This window comes from Desmodus rotundus, chromosome 5 (genome assembly GCF_022682495.2).
Source record: "Desmodus rotundus isolate HL8 chromosome 5, HLdesRot8A.1, whole genome shotgun sequence".
NCBI lineage: Eukaryota > Metazoa > Chordata > Mammalia > Chiroptera > Phyllostomidae > Desmodus > Desmodus rotundus.
Window position 1 is genome coordinate 152,062,214 of NC_071391.1, and position 22,761 is coordinate 152,084,974.

The 22,761-nt window shown below is 41.7% G+C and overlaps 1 protein-coding gene across 1 annotated transcript; it reads right to left on the reverse strand.

The window, feature by feature from the left end:
- Positions 1-1,587: 1,587 nt before the first annotated feature.
- Positions 1,588-22,586, reverse strand: SLC4A1AP (solute carrier family 4 member 1 adaptor protein). The gene is made up of 14 exons (XM_024552598.4): positions 21,927-22,586; positions 21,515-21,710; positions 20,018-20,140; positions 19,159-19,219; positions 18,679-18,818; positions 14,245-14,405; positions 12,967-13,036; positions 12,422-12,608; positions 11,059-11,170; positions 8,890-9,124; positions 7,071-7,157; positions 6,115-6,182; positions 4,594-4,663; positions 1,588-1,929 (listed from the first exon to the last, which is right to left on the reverse strand). The coding sequence occupies exons 1-14, from the start codon at positions 22,584-22,586 to the stop codon at positions 1,880-1,882; spliced, it is 2,220 nt and encodes a 739-aa protein (XP_024408366.3). The 3' UTR covers positions 1,588-1,879.
- Between the last annotated feature and the right edge of the window lie 175 nt (positions 22,587-22,761).

The following is a 22,761-nucleotide window of genomic DNA, read 5'->3' on the forward strand; positions in this document are numbered from 1 at the left end:
TATGCAGCCACAGTTGAGAATCACCAATCTAATCCAGATGAGGACTCAGGTCCAGACGTCAGGATTTGTCTCCTTTTTGTAATGGAAGCCACCTGCTGACATCCACAAAGCCCTCTGAAGCAGGGGCATCCGCGTTATCTCATTCGATCCTCGGAACAAATCTGAGGTTCAAACAGCAGGAAGCACTGTCGTCTCGGCTTCACACATGGAAGAGCTGAGGCTCAGGGAACGTAAGTCATATCCCCAAAGCCTCCTATTTAGTAAAGGGGAGCTAAGACTCAAGGGCAGGCCTTTAGAATCAAGTCCACTGACCACTGATGTTAATTATACAAGTTACACATTTTATCACTTTACTTTGGCATGTGGAGTCCTATTCCCTTCAGCATCTCTGGATGTGGGACCATGCCTACCTCCCCAGAACACTTAGAAACCTGCCTTCCGAAAGCAGACGACGCTCTGTGGAGCCCCTAGAGGCCTCAGGGTCGTTGGGAGGAGGAGTGTGCGCATGCGGCGCGTGCAGACCCAGCCTCCGAGCCCTCGCTTCCCCCATGGCAGGCATGTTTTACCTGTTCAAGTACGAGGATCCCACACACAGTTTTGTTGGAATAAGGAGTCTCACCTTTGAAGACCACTGCTCTGGTTCAGGCGTTTGCCCATTGCTTTCACGCAAGATGGCATGGTGAGTCTGTCCCCAAATTCCTGCCACTTCTTATACCATTAACAAGTTCTTCCCTGTTGCTCTATATGAAGTTCAAAACAATAGTTTCTCACAATACCAATCTTGGTATTGTTTTCTGAGAAACGGAAGACATCACTTTCGGTGGACCCGACTTCCCGCAGCTGTCAGGGTCACTGCAGTCGCGTATCACTGCTTCTTGCCTACCTCACTCGTGCCGTACAATCCGCAGTCGGAAAGCACCATCCAGGTCCACTCTCCTGCGGGCCCACAGCGCTTCTCCTGCCTGCTCATTGTCTGCCTCCAGCCCAGTCCATGGGCTCTCTACCTGCTTCCGCGCTTAGGCTTTCCTTTCCTGTAGAAGTGAGGCATTAATGATGGGGGTGCAATGGGAGGAGACAGGACATCTTCTTGCACTTCTTCAAGCTTCCAGGTAGAAAAGGAACTTTTATTCCCGTCTCCAGAGGTGAGAGAGAAGCCCCACACTGGGCGAGACACATCCAGCTTTTCCTTCTGTGACCTATCTGCACCTTTCCACTGGAGAAGGAGTAACTAATCTGACTGGTCAGAGGCCAAGACATTCGAGGGCTGAGACTTTATCAGGACTGCACACGAGGCATGCTACGGTCCTGAACTGGGTCCTGTTAAGTCAGGGCCTGTTCTCAAACCTGCCAGGAGCATGACAGTGGGAGGGAGGAGGAGACCCCCACCCACTGTGCATCTACTTTCTAGTTCTAAGAGCGCCAGGGCCACCAGGGTCACATCCGAGGTATGACCTCGGATCTCAACACTCTCTGAGGAGGCATTATCGATGACTCCTAGAGCCTGCCCGCCAGAAGCACCCTGTTGCTCAGGAAAAGCAGAGTCCCCAAAACTTAGTGAAAGATGCTGTGGCCTTAAACAAACATGAGACACCTTCACCTTCTCATTTTAACAGTCATGTCTCTTACTTTACTAATTCTCAAAATATACGATTCCTTTTTACACACATACACAAACACTTTGAAACATAAATCTCAAACTCAAGAGAATCAGATGGGTAGATAAATTTAGGAAGCCAATAGTAGAGAAGAAAAGGCCAGTCACCAGGTTTTACAAAGGATCATCCGAACTCCTTCTCTGGACATTCAGCTTGATATGTTATCCTAAATTCCCTGTATCACGTGGTCTCCACGGCCTTCCTTTAGGATGATCCTGCGGCCATCAATAGCCATACTTGTCATTCAGGTGGGTCCTGCCATCTCCACTTTGACCTACATCAGAGTACAAAGAAAGAAAGAATGAAATACATTCAGTTTTCCAAAGTCAGGAGGGAAAAGAAAAGACTTCAGTGGGCCAAAAAGTAAAACAGATAAAGGTTCCTTCTGTAATAAAAACTTGACTTTTTACATACAATTTCAAAATATAGCCCTCTCTTCCCATCTACCCTAACACTTATTAGCAAAAAGCAAACATTTCTAATAATTACATTTCTTTTAATTACTAATGTAGTAGAGACCCGATCCACAGGAAAAGCAGCCCGTGATGAGCACATGGGCAACACACGTCTTCCATGCAGTGTGGCTGTGCGCTGGTACGATGTCTGTAGAAGTGATTTTAAGTGTCTTTAAAATGTTCACAGCTTCTGATCGGGCACGTTAACTTTCACGAACTTTTTCCTGCCCATGTACCTCTACCCTTGCAAAATTATAAAAGTTAGAGGTTACTGATTACAGAGCTGTTTGTGATGGCAAGAGGAGAAACACAGCGAACAGTCATTGAGGAAGCTGGCTAAATAAGTAAAGGCATATCCATACCATTAGAGAGAAGTACGCTCACACACACACAGAAATCTATAAATAACTATAAAAGAGTCTCCACATGGTGTTAACTGACAAAACAGCAAGGCACAGACTATGCTTCCAATTTTGCAAATGACATTGTTTGACTTATCTGGAATAAGAAAAACATTTATATGACTAAACATTCAAAGTAACACGATTAGAAAATATTTTATTATGGAAAACCCCAGTAACACCCTGGTCTGCCTTATTTGGAAAACATCTCAATATTTCCTATTATAAATTTTGTGTAGTGTGAAAAAGAAGGGTTGATTAAAAAGATAAACTTATTTCTCTGATATCCTTATTGAGAAAAAAGGTAACCGTTCTCATTTTCACTAGTATATACTTCTCTTAAATAACAGAACTAATTAAACTCTTAATTCAGTTAACAATACAACTAACTATTCATCAGGGTAAATACTTGTACTGGGCAGATACTTGTACTTGGGAAGCAATAAATAAACTCATAAAGCGCATGCTGTGGGCCTCATTAGGTGCTGTCTGTCACAGCGCCTACTACTGTTAGGAACTTAGTTACTCTGCATGAGAGAGAACGGTCTTAAATAAATCTATGGGGGGAAGAGAACAGGCTTCCATTAGTGTAAAAAAGTGGTGAAATGTTATGTATGTTATTGCTTACATAGGCATTTTATACATTTTATATGATATATATAAGAAGTCATGAGCAAACTAGGCAAACAACTAGAACATGAGGGTTGTCATTAAGGGAGTGGGAGGGGGAGAGAGGGGGAAAGGTACAGAGAATAAGTAGCATAGATGATAGGTGGAAAATAGACAGGGGGAGGGTAAAAATAGTGTAGGAAATGTAGAAGCCAAAGAACTTATAAGTATGACCTATGGACATGAACTATAGGGGGGGAATGTGGGAGGGAGGGGGGTGGGCAGGATGGAGTGGAGTGGGGGGGGAAATGGGACAACTGTAATAGCATAATCAATAAATATATTTAAAAATAATAATAATAATAAATAAATAAATAAATAAATAAATAGAACCAATGACTTATAAAAGCTACATTTTAAATGCTCCTTTAAAGAATTTGTCTGGGAGATAGGTAAGTTAAGATTTCTGAAAATAAATATTTAATGAATTTTGGATTAAAGACCTCTTATTTTTGTTTAAAAAAAAAAAAAAAAAAAAGAAGTCATAAGAAACTAATATTTAGTTGTCTTTAGAGGAAATAAACTGAGTAGCTGAGGCAGAGCCAGATGATTTTTTTTCACTTTTAAGAAAATTGAGAATACGAAAGTGAAGAGAAAGATAAAATGACCCTCCTTGAGCCTGCCACCCAGCTTTAACAGTTATCAATATATGGCAAACCCTGCTTTATCTACTACCCCTTCCCTACCTCCCCTCATCCTCCACCACTGGGTTATTTAAAGGCAAATCCTCCATATCATTCCGTCTGTGAACACTTCTGTATATATTCCTAGAAGATAAGGACTTTTTCTAAAAAAATGCAACTCAACACCATTCACACTTTTTAAAAAATTAATAATAATTTCCTAATATCATCAATTATCTAACTAGTGTTTAAAATTTTCTGGCTTATAGCTTTCTTTTATAGAATTTTGTCTGAATAAGGATCCAGGGTCCACAAATTATATTTGATTGATGTTATCTCATTAGACCAGAGGTGTCAAACTCATTTTCACTGGGGGCCACATCAGCCTCGTGGTTGCCTTCAAAGGGCCGAATGTAATGTCAACTCCTTAACAGTTAAGGAGTAGTTACATGTATACAGTCCTAACATTATTTCAGCCCTTTGAAGGCAACCACGGGGCTGATGTGACCCCCCTGCTGTAGATCTTTTAATTTACCTATTCCTCCAGAAGGGAGATTATTCCACTCCATACTCTTGTAACTTTCTTATTCTGCACCTTAAATATACAGGCGTTGGCAAAAGTATTTCACAGTTGTGAGTACACAAAATACAGTTTATTCTTGTAGTATTTATTAATTATTGTGTTATTTGTATTACAACTGTAAACCTACTTTTACCCATCCCTGTATATTATACATCCATAAATATACACAACTAAATCTTAGAGAAAAAGAAAGTAAAAGTAACCTACCTTCAGGCGGCACCCACACGCAGTAGTCTGGGTCATCTTCTGGGTATTTGGAGGAAAGTGTTGGTGGAGGCTGCAAGGAGAAGATAGGCTATTTTATTTAGAATAATTTTAACTCTAAGAATTATTGTTCCTATGCAGAACTAAGAAAGAACAGTTTTCCATCAGTGATGTTGACATAAGTAATCAAAAACAGAAGCACATTCTCTCTCAACCTTGACTTTTTTTTAAAGCCTCAAGGAGTTGATTTCAGTCAATGACATTGTTTGACTTATCTGGAATAAGAAAAACATTTATATGACTAAACATTCAGAGTAACTCTCATTCAGTGAGAGTGAAGTGATGGTTTTTAAAACGGGCAGTTCACACAGCTCTGACTTCTTTCTCGTGGAGGGAAATCAGGCACTTGCCTTTTGCTCCAGGAGCAGAAACAAGTTAGCACAGCAAGCCTGACTGCTGTCCTTTGAAAGGCCTGTTTGCAAGATAGCCCTTAGCTGGAATCTGGGAACTTGGGTTTCGGGAGGGTTCCCACTATCCTAACTGATAAGAGGGGCTCGCTGTGCCAAACCTGTTAGTAAAAACCATGTGATTTATGCTGAACACCCGCTTTCCTTCTTGGAGAATGCAACTGGGTACATTCCAGGCAGGGGAGCTGCACCTCGTGATCCCAGTCCTCGCTAAAAAGCTCATTGGCACTGCGTCTCCAATGAGCTTCCCTGGTTAGCCACAACTCACAAATGGTCACAAGTCGTTGTTTGGGGAATTCAGCATGTCCTGTGTGAATCCACTGGAAAAGGACCTTTGGAAGCCTGTGCCTGGTTTCCCAGACGTCGGCCCCTGGGCCTTTTCCCTTCAATGACTGTGCTTGGTACATACTTTGCCATAGCAAATCACAGTATTGAATACAACCACAGGCCGAGTCCTGTGAGGTCTCTTGTGAATTGCATAGCCTGAGGATGGCCCTAAAGGCCCCCCGGGGAGACGACCTAGCAATCCCATTTCTGGGAACTTCCTGAATCCACACAAAATCATGTGTATGCAAGGTTATTGACAGCACTGTTGTAAGAGAAGAGTAGGAACAACCCAAGTGACTACCTAGAGGGAACTGGCTAAATAGAGTACAGTAGGAAGCTCTTGGTGTACTGATATACAATGATTTCCACAAGAGGTTAAAAAAAAACAACCCAAGATGTAGGATGCAGTAAATTACATCCTATCTTCTGAGTAATGAAAGGAGAAAAATAAGACTATATTATTCAAAAGTCTTTTTATGGCATACTAGAATGCGAAGATTCACTAATTAATAAAAGAGGTATGTGAGCAGTTACCGGCTAGATGGAGATGAGAACAGAGAAGTCAAAAGAAAAAAATTCAAAAATAAAAATAAAATAGACCCCAGGCTCCTAGGAGAGGGGCGTGAGGCATTTGGGAACTCTGTTAAGACCGTCCCTAATGCCTCATTCATCCAGTGTGAGGGTTCATTTTTACTTCCAGAGAAGTGAAGGTTATAAGGAATGGACTTACTTTGCCTGGACCAGGAGCTTTCTTTTTCTTCAACTCATCTCTGCTTTTCTCATATTCATTCTTTGATGCTAATTTAAGAAAAAGCAAAAAGCAAGAGGCAATGGCTATTTCAGAATAAGTAAAATAGAAACAAAGTCCTGAGAGCATTATAATTAAAGAAAACATAGCAATTAATTCTCAAAAATTCCTCCTACTATTGTAAAGACTGTATATTGAGAGAATTTCCCCTTCATTAATAACCCTGGTTTTCAAATCCTAAGGCTATTCTACAAGCTTGAATATAATCATACCACTTGAATAAGTGAAGGGAAATGGGGCTGACTTTACTACACTACAGTTTAACCATGACAGATAAAAGCAGAAGAAAATCAGATAAAAAGCCCTTTGAAAAAGCCAAACTTTGTTTCTTTTTTTTTTTAAGATTTTATTTTTTAGAGAGAGAAGGGAGGGAAAAAGAGAGAGTAAGAAACATCAGTGTGTGGTTGCCTCTCGCACACCCCCAACCAGGGACCTGGCCTGCAGCACAGGCATGTGCCCTGACCAGGCCAACTGGCAACCTTTTGGTTTGTGGGATGCGGCTCAACCCACTGAGCCACATAGGTCAGGGCTGAACAGGCCAAACTTTCGACCAATTTCTTTGAACAGTTTTGGAATGATTCCCACAAAGGCACACATTCGACTCTGGGAACTGTAAAGTTGTGGAGGGCTTTGCATGGCCAGAGGGAAGCCGAACAGCACTAGGTACTTTGTGGGTCAGGGAGAGGAAACCCCGGGATGCAGGAGAGGAAAAAAGAAAGGCAAACGGCACGGCACCAAACAAACCTCTCACATATGCCAGTTCTCTCCAGGGCGCTGGCAGCCCAGTGTCTTTAAAGCCATTTGCTGCCGCCCCCCCTCTGGGTCACCTCAAGGCTGCCTGTGTGCAGAGCTGCGGTGGATTCGCCTGTGCCACTTGCCTGAGGGTTCCTTGCGTGATGAAGCTGTTTCACTAATCTCTTCATAATCTTTATGCTGTTCCACTTGGCTGAGTTGAGACATGTTTTCTATAAAACGCAGAACCAAAGCGTATTGTTATGATTTAACTCATGGTGGGGAACCAAGAAAACAAAAACAGAAGCAAGAAAAGCCAAGTACATACACCATCATCCAAGTTTACCATCATTAGCTTCAACTAAAATTAAGTTTTCAATACATGTGCCTCCAGAAGTCTAACAGAGAATCACTAATTTTCCTCTTGAAAAACTGGCCACCACTGAGGTAAAACTTTTAGCAAAACCTTAAAAATGTGCATATTCCTTGAAATGTGCATATTCCTAAAAATTCTACTTCCAGGAACACATTCAAAGAAAATAATCAGAGATGAGTACTAAGATTTATTATATACAAGTATGTTTAAAATAGCCAACATGAACACATAACTTACATGTCTAACAACAGGGAGTTCATTACATAAGTTATGGCACAGGCATGTGATGGACCACTATGTCCCTTATTAAAACCACATTTTAAAAGGATATTTTAAACATATTTTTAAAAAAGGTTATAAAACAGCATGTCCAATATGACCCCAATGTTGTAAAACAAACAAAGCAGCCTGAAGGAATCCTAATCAGCCGCAGATTTGCTAATTAATGTATCGTATACACCAAGTTTTGAAGTCTGCTATTTTTACACAAATATATTTGCTTTGGTCCCTTAAACAAAAAACACAGAAGTACAATGCTTCCTGCTCCCCTCCCTGCTACGTGACCTAACGTATGGATCAGAGACCAGACTCAGAAAAAGTACGAATAAGCACCTTCTTTAAAAAGGCCAACCGTTTTGCCAATAACTAAACAAAGAAGAATGCAAAATAAACAAAAGATTTACCTCTCTCAGAAGAGGAAATGGAAATTTTCTAACAACTGAAGGTGATTCAAGAGACTGTCTACATCCCAGGCCTGGTGTTTTACGCAGACGTGCCCGGTGTGTTTGGAAGAAGACACACACAGACTCCCACGCACATTTAATGCCTGTTGTTCCCCACCCCCTCGCTCCCTATTTTCTCCGCAGACTGAGTCTTGCTGAGCAGTCTGGCTAGCCTGCAGGAAAATAACCCCTGCAGGGATAAGAGGATACTGAAAAGATAAACAATTTACGTTTTGGGATGAGTGCGTGGGAGATTTCTCTTTTCTTCTTCAGACTTTTATTGTATGATTCAATTTCTGAATGAGCATATATTCCTTTTATAATCTGAATACATTTAAAAACCAATCAACTCCCTTTCTCAGCAAGCCTTTGCCGTGGTAGGTAAATACGTGCCAGGTTCTCTGCCGCTGGGCACCATGGACAAAAAAATGGACGCTGGATGCTCCTTCCTGAGAAGTATGGCCCGTGTGCACAACTTGCTCAGTGTCTGATTTAGGATGGCAGGGCGGGGGATGGGTCAGGGGAGGCTTATCCTGAGACCACCTCTTCAGGCCTCATCACCCACCATATCCCCCTGCCCTCTAATCATACAGCGGCAACAGTGCAGGACTGACCATAGCAGCTGGGGTTCAGATTCCACAGCTTTCAATTTTCCATAATTCCGGAACAGACTGCAAATACCTGCCCTTATTTTGCACTGAGGATAAAAAATGACTGAAAGTTGAACTATGTTCACATAGGGTCAGCAGTACCCATAGCACAAAATATTTCAAAGTCAAAAAATGCACAGGTAAGAACTGGCTTTGCTTTTTTCAAAGCTATCCACAATTAACGCAAACGTACTACATAAATAAAGAAACACATTACCATGCTGTTTCGTTTCTTTGGAACATGTCAGCTCTGTGGGCGGACTCACTTCCTGCACTGCTTCTCCGGGCCCTCTCTCCTGCTGTGGCCCACTGCTTCCAGCCTCCGGTTTTTTCTCTTCCTCACCTTCCTTTTCTTTCTCCTCTTCCTCTTCCTCTTCCTCCTCTTCTACTTCAGGTTCATCCTTCATTCTCATTAGAGCTGGAGGGAGTTCAGGACGCTTGGGGGGTAACTTCTGGAAGAGAAACAAAGCCGGGAACGAGAGGTGCTACGTGATGATAAAGAAACAAATCTCTTCCAGGGGGTTACGCTAAGTGTGTAGAATGTCTAGCCTCTTTATGCGGATAAAGTCTGCAGGAGTTTGCTGGAAGTAGGACTTTCACATGAAATTAGATCCGTCTACGGGCCCTTAACAAGTACCTCCATTAGTGTACAGGGTCAAAGGAATATTAAGCATAAAACACTGGCAACTTCCTGTAAGGAACTTAAAAATTATTCCAGGTGAGTATCAGCTGCAGGAATTCTTCCTGTTACCCCCTCATGATGTTAAAGGATCTTAATTCGTTACCAAATCTTCTAGGGAATAAGTCAGGCACACAATTCTAAGAAATAAATCACTTGTACAGCCTTTTCATTTTAGATTTAACACAGCTTCAAGGAAATAAGAATGTAAATAAGTAAAACAGCTCCTGAGGAAAAGGAAGACATTTTTCTTGAAGAATAAGACCAACTATTCTAATCAAGACCTTTTAATGAAATTACTAGAAAAAGTCGATCACAGCTTAAGGAATAGAGAAAAGGCACCAAAGTATATGTTGGGTCTATCATGTTTTAAACAGAGGATTTATTTCAGTAATCATCTAAGGAGAGCTTTTTAGTAAAGAGCTTTTCTTCTAACTAAAGCATAAGTAAGCCCCGCTCCCCCCCCCCCCCCCCCAACACACAGGACACAGAAAAGCTTCCCTGTCTCAGGCGAACCACCTACACTCAGAGCATATGGCTGGAACTTCAGAACTCTGCCACCAGGGGGCAGTTTACCCTAATTCAAGGTGTCGGCTGAATTAGGTACCCCCAAGATTCATACGTTGAAGTCCCAAACCAGAGGACCTCAAAATGTAACTGTATTTGAAGATAACGTCTTTAAAGAGGTGACTAAGTAAAAACAAGGCTGTTAGGATGGGGCCCGAATCCAATCTGACGGGTATCCTTAGAGGTGCACGTGCACAGAAGGACGACCTGTGACGAGGCAGCAGGAGTACAGCCACCTACAAGCCGAGGAAAAAGGCCTCCGAGGAAGCCAACCATGCTGGCACGCCGATCTTGGACTCCCTGCTCCAGAACTGTGAGAAAATAAGTTTCCACTGCTTAAGCCACCCAGTCTGTGGTATTTTGTTACAGCAGCCCTAGCACACTAACACACAAGGTTCAGCTCTTTGGGGTGATGAAAATCTTTTAAAAGCTGAACCTACAAATAGGGATGTACCCAAAGCAAAGCACACATCAGTGGAGAACAGTAGAAAGACCACAAAACTCAAGAGACAGAACACCTGGATTTGATTGCCAGTCTAATTACATACTGACGGTGTGATCTTATATTTAACCTCCCCGACCCGTTTTCTCACCTGCGAGAGGTAGTAATTGCCACACATCACCAGGTGTTAGAAGGATTAAGCGAAGTAAGGAAGAACTACATGACAGAGCCAGGTGCACAGACTGTTCCAACAAATGCTGCTGAGTCTGAGTACTACAGCATCTATCCACCAGGACAGGCGTAGTTAATGCAGAAGACCCTTTCTTAAATGTAACATTCCCCACAAATTAACCAACTGGTATTCTAATTCACAAATCTACTACATGCAAATTGATGGGCATAAATCAATTCATTCTTTTTATTTCTTTAATCCTTTTTTAATCTTTCTTCTCCTTTTAGTTTTGTTGTATTTTTTTTCTCCGCTCCCCACCAACCTTATAACCCTAAACTGAAGAGAAAACTCCAAGACCCAAGACCTGAGAAAGATGGGGTCACACCAAGTCCTCAGCCTTTTCTCACGTTACTATGAAAAAATGACTCGTACTAGGAAATGAGTCATCTGAGCTTTGAAGAGAAGAGAAAAAATTAGCTCAGATAGCGCAAACGCCAGAAGTCTAACACTTTGACCCACAACTTACCCCTACTGTTCCAGTTTTTAATTTGAACTTGCTTCCTCCTTTCATGGCACCAAAGAGAGGCAATGTACGCTTTTTAGCTTTGTTTTCAGCATCTACAGCGTGACTTTCAGCCCTAGAAAGAAAGAGTAATTATACACATCTATTGCAGTGAGGACAGGAATTTATCTAAAAACGTCATGACAGTGACAAGGAAGCTTTCAGCACAACCAAAACCCCCACAAAATGAGTATCTAAGTGTCTGCCAACATGAAAGAGGTGTTCAGGCCAACAGAATTTGAAAGGACAATGACACTATAGATTGTCACGGACATAGAGTTATGAAGGGCAAGATGAGGCTCCGACCTTGGTCTAGTAACTCTCCCCATGCCACAGGATTTCACGTTCACAAGATGATGCTTACAGTACAAAGGCCACTGGCAATCAGTAAGCTTGACCCCACCCGCACTACAGGGCAGGAGATGGACCCACGGTGGAAGGCCCTGTTTTCACTGACACCTCGGGAGGACTCCAAGTGCCTACTTTCCTAGAGTCCACACTTACAACCATACACAACAGCTCTAAGCACAGAAGTTTTAAAAAAAAAGTATGTGTGTGTGTCTGTGTGTGTATGGGGGGGCGGGCAGGAGGAAGGATACCCTGTGTAGTGAGGAATGACAAAGGCATAATGAGAGACCCTACAATGATGAGTTTGTCAATGTTCTCACTGGCTAGACACAGTTATAAAAGCTAAGCCCACTAAAGCCAGGTAAAGCTGAGGAAGGGCAAAGTGAAAAGATTGTAGAAACTAGGGGAAAAAAAATAACAGAGCAGCCCTGACCGGTGTGGCTCAGTTGGTTAAGTGTCATCCCACAAAGCGGAAGGTCACGGGTTCGATGCCCAGTCAGGGCACATGTCTAGGTTGCAGGTTCAGGGCATATGCGAGAGGCAACCAATCAATGTTTCTCTTTCACATCGATGTTTCTCCCCTTTCCTTCCCTTCTCTCTAAAAACCCTGTAGCAATCTGTATCTCACAAATGAAATAGGTTTTTAGTTACTCTATGAAGCACTGCCTTCTGTACTTCAATTTTTCTATTCAAAAATATTATCTAAAAAGATAAAAATATAATTCAAAATGTCATCCATGCAAAATGCTTATTTAAAATTCCAAGTACATACTGCAGTGATCACTCTATAAATTATATAAATGTCTAATCACTGTGTTGTACACCTGAAACCAATACAATATTGCATGTTAACTGTAAGGGAAAAATAATAAAAAAAACTTAAAAACACACATAGTGATTACACAGAAAAAAGCTTTTTTAATAAAATTCCCCAAAATAAATACAAATAAATAAATAAGATTCCAAGTGTAAGACTTACTTTTTTAGTTCTGGAATCTCTGCTGGCTTTACAATTTTTATCAACCCTTTAAGTCTCTGTTGTTCTTTCCTCAGTTCGAACGTTCTCAGGTGAAGTTTCTTCCGGGACACACCATCTAACGCACTCCCCGATTTCATTTCCGACATGAACGCATCTAAAGAGTCCTGAGGTGGTGACTCCGACAGAGCTGTCAGGAGAGGGATAACACACGTTCAGAAAGACGACTACAAATGTTTTACCATCCAGCCAAAGTCTCCATAGAAAAGCCACTAACGTAGAGCTGGACAAAGGCCATTGCTGATATTAGGAATAAGGAAGCAGGTTACAGCTGAGAGACGGTGGGACATCACCTTGCCTCAATGGGCTTCATTCCCGTCATTTACTGAATAAAGAGGTTACACTAAATAATTTATAATGTTTTTTCTCATTCCAAAATGCTATGCTGCTCCGTAGCAAGGCTCCATATTCTGTGTGATGTAGCTCATTAACCCATGCAGCCCGGTGCCTAGCACAGCGCACAACGTACGCGTCATTCCTTGCCTTACCTTTGCTCGAGGCTTTCAGTCTCTCGGAGATTTCGGAGAGTTCCCTTTCAGCATCGTTTAACTTTGCAACCTATGAGGCCCAAATCAACAGGGTTAGCAAATGTTTTTCTTCTTTCAAAATATGGTAGCTTTCTCCTCTTACTTCCACTATTGTTGTAAGTTTAAGATGATTAATTCCAAGTCCAGTTAAACCTGTTCCTTATGGAGTTAACATTTTTCATTTGTTACTTAATTCCAATTGAATTAATTTCTGAATTAAAGAACGCAAAATTAAACAGAATGTGTGTATAGAACACAGTTTTTATTTTGTTCAAAAGAAAAAAATTAAGGTATTTGTTTTCAATGAGAAATCAAAAGGATAGATGCTGGGTAGTGTTTTAAGCTCTGAATACCACTTAATATAGCGAAAACACCTGCTACCTTATGATAATTTCATGAAGGATACACGGTTTAAGACTATTATCAACCTATACTACTCAAAATTCCTTTCATGTTTTTTGACTGTCAGAAGCCTACAGTCAAATTCACCTCATAACATCCAAATTGGGAATTTCTTCCTTTCTTTTTTCAAGGGGTAACATCCCAAGAACGCTCACTAACGGACCATTTCCACCTAGCGGTGGATGGAGACTCTGGCAGCAAGCCAAACTTTTTTCCAACTTGCTGAAGACTTGTTACTATCAAATTTGCAGATGACAAAGTTACACTTCAACACCAGATTTCAATACTACTACTTTAAAAATTACAATTATAAAAAAATTTAAATAGTCCTGGCCAGTGTGGCTCAGTTGGTTGGAGCATCAGCCTGTAGACCAAAAAGTCACAGGACCAATTCCTGGCCAGGCACATACCCAGGCTGTGGGTTCAATACCTGGTCAGGGTGTGTACGAGAAGGCAACCAATGAAATGTTTCTCTTTCTCACCGATGTTTCTCTCTCTCTCTCTCTCTCTCTAAAAGCAATGAGAAAATGTCCTCGGGTGAGGATAAAAAAACAATAAAATATTAAAAATTTAAATAATACATTAATTTATTTAAAAAGAATTTGCCCTGGCTGATGAGTGCCAGCCTGTGAACCAGGGGGTCACCGGTTCAATTCCCAGTCAGGACACATGCCTGGGTTGTGGGCCAGGTCCCCAGTGGTGGGTGCACGAGAGGCAACCACACATTGATGATTCTCTCCCTCTCTTTTTCCCTCCCTTCTCCTCTCTCTAAACATCAGTAAATGAATCTTTTTAAAAAATTAAACTACTGCAGCTACTTCTATAAATAAAACTTGCCAATGATTCAAACGTCTCTGGCTTCTCATCGATCTTCCCAGCCTTCTTCATTCGATTCAAACGCTTCTTCTCCACCAGGCCCGTCCGATCAAGAAATGTGTCATCATCACTATCATAAAAGTCTTCATCTTCCCAGTTCTTGGCTTTCCTTTTCCGAGATACTAGAGATAGCCAAAATAAATGGTAATGAAATAAGTTTAAAGAAAGAAAAAGAAAGAAGGCAAGTGAGCAAGCAGCTTAAAATGTCACGGTCAAGGCCAAGATGGAGGCGTAGGTAGATTCACTTTGCTTCCTAGCACAACCAAAGCAAGGACAACAACAAATTTAAAAACAAAAAACAACCAGAACTGCCAAAAAAGTCAAACTGTATGGAAGTCCGACAACCAAGAAGTGAAAGAAGAAACATTCATCCAGACTGGTAAGAGGGGCAGAGAAGACGCGTGGCAAGGCGGAGGCTGGCAACCTGATGGTCCCACATTCATATGCAGATAAACTGGAAGGAACAACTGGAGAGCGAGACAGACCATACAACCCAAGGTTCCAGTGCAAGTAAATAAAACCTCAAAACCTCTGGCTATAAAAACCTGTGGGGGTTACAGCAGCAGCAGAAACTCCCAGTCTCACAGGAGAGTCCATTGGAGGGACCCACGGGGTTCTAGAACATACACAAACCCACCCAGCCAGGAATCAGCACCTGAAGGGCCCAAATCACTTGTGGGTGGCAGGGGAAGTGACTGAAAGCTAGGCAAGAGCCAAGCAAGAGGCATTGTTCCCTCTCTGACCCCTCCCCCACATACAGCACCAGAACACAGCCAAGTGGGTTGCCCTGCCCTGGCAAATACCTAAGGCTCTGCCCCTTACAACATAACAGATGTGCCAAGACAAAGAAATATGGTCCAGATGAAAGAACAGATCAAAACTCCAGGAAAAGAACTAAGCAACAAGAAGATAGCCAACCTGTCAGATGCAGAGTTCAGAACACTGCTAATCAGGATGCTCACAAAAATGACTGCATGCGGACACAAAATAAAGGAAGAAATGAAGGCTATGCAAAGTGAAATAAAGAAAAATATACAAGGAACCAACAATGAAGGGAAGGAAACCAGGACTCGAATCAACAATTTGGAACAGAAGGAAGAAGTAAACATTCAACTGGAACAGAATGAAGAAATAAGAATTCAAATAAATGAGGAGAGGCTTAGAAACCTCTGGGACAACTTCAAATATTCCAATATCTGAATCATAGGGTTGCCAGAAGAAGAAGAGGAACAGCAAGAAATTGAAAACTTATTTGAAAAAATAATGAAGAACTTCCCCAATCTGGGAAAGAAAACAGACATGCAAGTCCAAGAAACTCAGAGAGTCCTAAAGAAGTTGGATCCAAGGAAGCACATGCCAAGACACAGCATAATTAAATTAACCAAGATTAAAGGAGAGATTCTTAAAAGCATCAAGAGGAAAGGAGAAAGTTACCTACAAAGGAGGTCCCATAAGACTATTAGCTGATTTCTCAAAAGAAACCTTACAGGCAAGAAGGAGCTGGAAAGAAGTATTCAAAGGCAAGGACCTACATCCAAGATTACCCTGATCAGCAAAGCTATTATTTACAATGGAAGGACAGATAAAGTGCTTCCCAGATAAGGTGAAGTTAAAGGAGTTTAGTATCACCAAGCCTTTATTATATGAAATGTTAAAGGGATATAACTACAAAAAAGGAAAAGATCAAAACTATGAACAGTAAAATGACAATAAACTCACAACTATCAGATGAACCTAAAAACCAAACTAAACACACAACTAGAACAGGAACAGAATCACAGAAATGGAGATCACATGGAGGGTTATCAGCGGGGAGGGCAAACGGGGAGAATGGGGGAAATGGTACAAGGAATTAGAAGCATAATCGGTAGGTACAAAATAGACAGGGAGAGGTTAAGAATAGTACAGGAAATGGAGAAGCCAAAGAACTTACATGTGTGACCTGTGGACATGAACTAGGGGGGGAATTCTGGTAGGGGTGGTGCAGGGTGGAGTGGAATAAAGGGAAGAAAAAAAAAATGGGACAACTGTAATATACTTAAAAAATAATTTTGTAACTATGTATGATGACAGAAGTTAACTGGATTTACTGTGGTCACCATTTTGCAACAGATACACATTGAATCATTACATTGTATATATGAAACTAATATAATGCTATGTCAGTTATTACTCAATAGAAAGAGAGGTATTTTTTTAAAATGCCACCATCAATTACTAAAAGGCAAGATTCGACAAGGCGCCAGACTACATGTGAAAACAAAGGACCACCCCTGGGAGACACTGTGCTAAGTGAAACAAACCAGACACAAAAGATACATATTGCACAATTCCACTCAGAGGAGGCACCTAGAGTAGTCAAACAGGGCGGAGTAAAAGCTGAGTGGATCCAAGATCCTCCCCCGCCTACTCATCTCCTTCCCACCCCCAGAAAAAATTCAGAAGTTAATGTCTAGAAAGGGTAGGACAGAAAGTCTCTGGACTCTGAGTCGACTAGTACAGCTGAGGGCATGGGTACTATATTCTGCAAACAGCACTGTCCTGAAAATAGCTGAATGCTGAGCAGCCTCTCTCCACCACCAAGCTCCAGGAACGCTGGCAGCCAGTAAGTCCCTTCCTGTCACGCAGGAGACTGGAAGAGCCCCCTCTGCGGAATCTTGCCAGCAGAACAGGAAAAACCTAGGGATGGTTACATGAGCAATTCCCACCTAAATATTCCAAGCTGTCACTCACCTTTTTCATCCCAAAATAAGAATCTACAACCAAGGACTACATGACACCTGAGAAAATCCTCTATAATGCAGAATAGAGATCAAACAAAAAGAAAAAGCAACCTGGAGAAAACAGATTAGCAGAGAAATGAGATCATTACAGTCCATGAAACAACAACAGGATGTTATGTTTTAAAAATGAAAATTCAAAGAAAATGAGCTTTGGAAATTAAAATCTTGATAGCAAAATAGAGACTGAAATATAAAGTTGCAGAAATCTCCCACAAAGAACAAAAACACAGAGAGAGAGAAAAGACAAGGAAAGAGAGACAGGAAACTTAGACGGTCAGTACACGAGGTTCGGTATCTGAATAACAGAACTCCAGGGACCCAGAGCAGAGAGATGAACTAACCAACGGTACAATTCTGGAAATGTTCCTTAATTGTCAAGATTTCCAGATCAAAAGGACCCAATAAGCACCCAGAAAAGTGGGTAAACAGACCCACAGAAAGGTGTACCATAAGAACAAATGGTAACCCCTGCAAACTTCCAGTGGGAGGGGAATAGTGCTCTTTAGGAGAAATGTCTCCCCCAAATATTAGAATTGATAAATGACTTAATGTGATGGACCATGTGGAAAAACACACTGAAAAGCTCTTGAAAGATGTGGAAAGAATGAGCAAGCGGTACGAAAAAAAAAAAAATCAAACACATGAAAAACAAACACAATTTTTTTTATTGAAATATAGTTAATATAAAATGTTGTATTAGTTTCAGGTATACAACATAGTTACTCACCACTTATATACCTAATGAAGTGATAACCAAGTTACGTCTAGTAACCGTCTGACCCACACCAGGTTATTACGACGTTGACTGTATGCCCTGTGGTGTACCTTTCATCCCTGCAGCTGATGAACTTTTTGACTGTAAATCTGTACCTCTTACTCCCCTTCATCATTTTTGCCCTTCCCCTCTGGCAACCATCAGTTTGTTCTCTATGTCTATGAGTCTGCTTCTGTTTTGTTTTGTTTGTTCATTTAAAACAAACACAATGATTAATTTTAGGAAAAATAAAAAGAATTAAAAGTTGCTCAGCTGTGACTAATATGTGCACAAGCTTAATCACATACATGCTAAACCCTAACGCAGCGGAGCCCGCAGACAACTAGACGACTAGAGACGAGGACTGAGGGGGGACGGGCAAGCAGCAGGTGTATTTTGTTAGAACTTGTGGTAGTTTAAAACTATACACAAGTCACTTTATAATAATAAAAAATTAATTTTAGAATAAATAAAATATAAGCCATATTAATAGATGACAGTATAGCCAGTTTTTTAAAATGAGGTAAACAACATAATGATGTAGGTAATTTCGACGATACATTCTTATTAACAAAGTAAGTCACTAAAGAGCATAATATAACTGCACTGGAGTACAAATGTTTGTTTTTTGCTTAAGGATCTGGTTCTGAACACACATCCATATGCACAGAAAATGTCTGGGAGAACTTCAACCACGGCTACCCTAGGGTATTGAGATAGGGAGCTTTTTCTTTTCACTTCATAGAATTCTGTACAATTTACATTTTCCTCCTAAAAAGAGGCTCTATTACCTTTCATGTTAAAAGTTGCTCCTTCCTTCCTTCCTTTTTTTTTAGACAAAAGCGTTCCCACACTCACCTGCCTCCTGCCGCAGCAATCCCAGAGTGTCGAGGATTCGACAAGCTTCCAGTGAGCACTGGATCATTGCTTCTTTTTTCTTTCCTGAGTGAATGGCCTCAGCCACCAGCTGTTTCCCAGTTGAATCATCCACAGGTAATCTGCATTGGTTTAGAGGGAATTAGAGCACAGCACTAAACTCCAGTTCTAGCAAGAAAAAATAATGTTATGGTAATAGTCATTTTTTTGAGATGGCTTTTCAATCTCTCAGTTCATTTTGTTCCATCTTGCCAAGGTTAGATTTCAAATTTTTCCTTTCACCTCTTACCCATTTCACCCAACCCCCCAATAATATAAGTGTTACTAAACTATCGAGATCCCAAATCAGGAACAGCCTAAAATTAAAACTGAAGTTACTCTTTGGACTGTTAGCTACAACCATAAATTAAACCTGAAATTTGCCACTTTCCAGAAATAGACATTAATGAGAAGAGAACACACCTCACCCTGCAGAGCCAAGTGCTATGTCCCTGTTCATCAAATTCATATTCCAATTCTTCTCCTTTGGAAGGAAGAAAGACAAGACAATTTTAATAGGATCTAAAAAAGTTGATACAAAGAGAAAAGAGAACTGAAGTTAAATAAGAATATCAAGTTCCCCTACCACACTGAAAACTAAATTTCAATGCATTTCAGTTCTTATTCCTAGGGATTATCATCTGGTAATAAAATTAGGATGAGTGTGAGGCAGGAAAAAAGCAAACTCAAATCCAAACAATCAACTCTCCATACATAGCTTTGTCCACTGTATAGTAGCTTTCATACTTTTAATAAATTGTAGACTTAAGTTATTAAATTGCCTGGTTTTTAAATATTTGCATAAATATTAAGCAACGAATGCAACCAATTCATTGTATATTCATGGACTCACACACACACACACACACACACACACCCCTACCCAAACACACATACCCATAGACATTCCTTCAACACTAATGAAACGATCCTCCGTGGAATTATTTTTTAAATCCTATAAAGTCAAAATCCATGCTAAGAATTACAAAATATCAGGTGAATTATAAAGAAAAAATTACAAGAAGTTGGCTCAATCTCCTACCACCAAAGTCTAGGATCTTTTGGAAAAAAAAAAAAAAAGAGGAGAGTCAGAAAAAAAGAACTTCCTTTTTCCCAAGATGACAAAGAGTAACAACATTTCTACTCTTTTCAAAATAAACCTGACATAACTGACCACAAGGATGACAGCAGGTAAAATACGGCATTTCTAAGCACCTAAAGACCTAGAAAACAACGCTGCTGAGGACACATTCTCCATGAGGGTCAGAATATGTTTTCGTACCTTCTCGTTCGAAAAAACCTTGGAGAGCCTTTTTCGGATCCTTTATATAAAAGGCCTCCCTTTCCTGCTGAAACTCTAAAACAATGGGGTTCTCCTCAGCCTCATCCTCTACAGCATCTTCTCCTACAGGATATGGAAAAGAAAGGAAAGGAAGAGGAGACCACATGAGTGATACTCACTATCGTTTCAGGCTTCATGAAGATACAGTTGTTAGTGAAGAAAAGGAGAGGTGGCGGGGAGGACAACCAAAAAACCACCAGTGTACACATCTTCAGGTTTTCCTAATTGTATGAGAAGTTAAAACTTGTTTCTGTGGCATTTTTTTTTTCTCTATCACTGTATTTTAAAAGCAAAATTACCTACTACATTTTCTATGGAAGAAATATCTAAGCTCCAGGTCTCATATTTTGCCTCCAATATAATTTCCTAATACTTCTCATATCTGCCAAATAGACTGGTCTATTCATTACTCACTTAAAATCATCAAACCCTGCCCTGAATACCACTCCTTTCAGCTTCCTAAGGGCTACTTTTTCTTTCCTTCAAGTCCCAGCTCAAAACTCTCCTGCTTATAAACTTTTCCCAAAGATCTAAGTCAGTGCTGCCCAACAGAAATAAAGTAAAAGCATAAATGTAATCTAACATTTTCTAGCAGCCATGCTAAAAAAGAGAACAGGTGAAATTATTATCACATTATCAATATTAAACATTATCAATGAGATATTTACATTCTTTTTACACACTAAGTCTTCCTATCAGTGTGTTTTTTACATGTACAGCACGTGTTGATCTGGACTAGCCAATAGCATGTGGTTATTGGACTGGGAGTGTCCAATAACCACGCGTGGTTAGTGGCTCCCATACTGGACATTGCAGGTCTAAATCCTCAGAAATTACTCCCTTTTCTGAACCCTTACTCTAGCGCGGTTTCTAAATTTGTTTGGCACTTACCACTGTAATTTCCTATTTATCCCGTCCTCCCAACAATATGTTAAGGCCTTTTCCATCTTTTTATATTCCTAGCTCCTGAATACCCATTCCTAGCTCCTCTGGCCAATGGACCAGTGTTCTTTGGCTAGCTATTTCACATTTCAGGGTATTTACACAACATACAAAAAATTCAAGGGAATATCCTACATTGAATAATATCCCAATTTACTTGCTTAAATGTAGTTCCAGCTTCTTCCATGATAATCAAGGTCAGTACTTAATTTTAAAAAATATTTTTAAATGGTTAAAATACCGAAGTAATTGTATGCTGAGGACGAGTTTCCAACAAGGGAGTGAACTGTAAATAAAACACATTAAAAGAAACCTATAGTGTCCATAATTCAATGTTTTGACTTCAGAAAAGTAAATGAATCTTTCTGGGTTTTGGTAACCTCACGTGAAAATGGTATTTAGAGTCATTAAAACTTGTTTGATAAAAAACATTTGAGGGCACCACTACTAATAATTTTAAAATATTAACCTCTGGCAGCGATTTTAACTTCTTACCCATTCCCCAGGTGCAGCCCATTTCATCCTCCTGACTACCAGTATTTCTCTTCCTTTCAGGGGTATCCATTTCCTCGTCTTCATCCGAGTCTTCTCCCAGCATCTTCTTCTCCAACATCATTTGTTGCTTCTTGCGCAATTCCTTCAATTGCGTTACTGTCAACTCGGATTCTGCCTCTTGGTCTTCCTCTGGTCCCTGATGAACCAAGCGAAAACATTCTTTTAGAGTTCAGGAGAGTTGAAGCCGCTTTCAGAAATACTGCAATGTGTCCTGAGGTTTGGAGACGGGCCAGATTCCTCCACCTTTGCAATCGCCGACTAGGAGAATCTCCCTCCGCAGAGAAAGCTTAGGGCGCTCAGGCAAACAGCCCGGTGCGCTCCAGAGATTCCAATTCTAGGATTTTCTACTTACCTGAAGAAGAAAGAGCCTGGTGCTGCCGCCAAAGCGGAGAACGTGCCCGACGTGGACCCGACAATAGGTGCGGGGCGGGATGCGGGTTTTGTTGAGAAAGGTACCGTGGGTGCTTCCCAGGTCATAAAGGTAGAAGCCCGGCCCAAGGTCGTCGCTTTCTCCGTCGGGGCCGGATGCCCCGTGCTGCAGCACGGCGTGGTACCGAGACACCGAGGGGTGCTCCAGGCACACGTCGCAGCTAGACAGCCTCCCGAAAAGGCAGCAACTGGTCCCTTTCAAGCTACGGGTTCCAAGGATCGTGCCTCCCTTCAGGGTCTCTAGGCTGTAGGGGGCCGTGGCGGGGCCGGCCCACGGCGGCTCTCGGTAAGGCGGGGCCCGGGCCGGGCCACCGGGAGCAGGAGCCGTTGCCGGGGGCCGCGGCTGCCCTTCCCATGGACTCCTAGTCTCCGCACCTTCAGAACCAGGCGGAGGGGCGTCGGGCTCCCCGGGACCTGGGTCCTGCAGTGCCGTGGGCCTCTCCTTCACCTCCTCCGGGTTTGAAGGCTTGGTGGCCGGGACCTGGCCCCGCACCGCCGGGGGCCCCGGCAGCGCTGGCTTTTTGAAGTCATCATTGAGTTCCTCCGAGGGCGTTGGCTCGGACAGAGGGGGACTGCCGGCCATCCTCAGTCGGGTGCAAGTCTCGAAACTTGGTCCTGGGAAACCTCTCCCTTCGGTCTCCACGTTCCTCTCGGCGCCTCCCTCTCCCCAGCTCCCTGCGGCCTCTTCGGGCTGCGGGGCTGGAGTTGCGTGAAGAGAGCGCCGCGAAGAGGCGGGTAGGGCTGTACCGGGCAAAAGA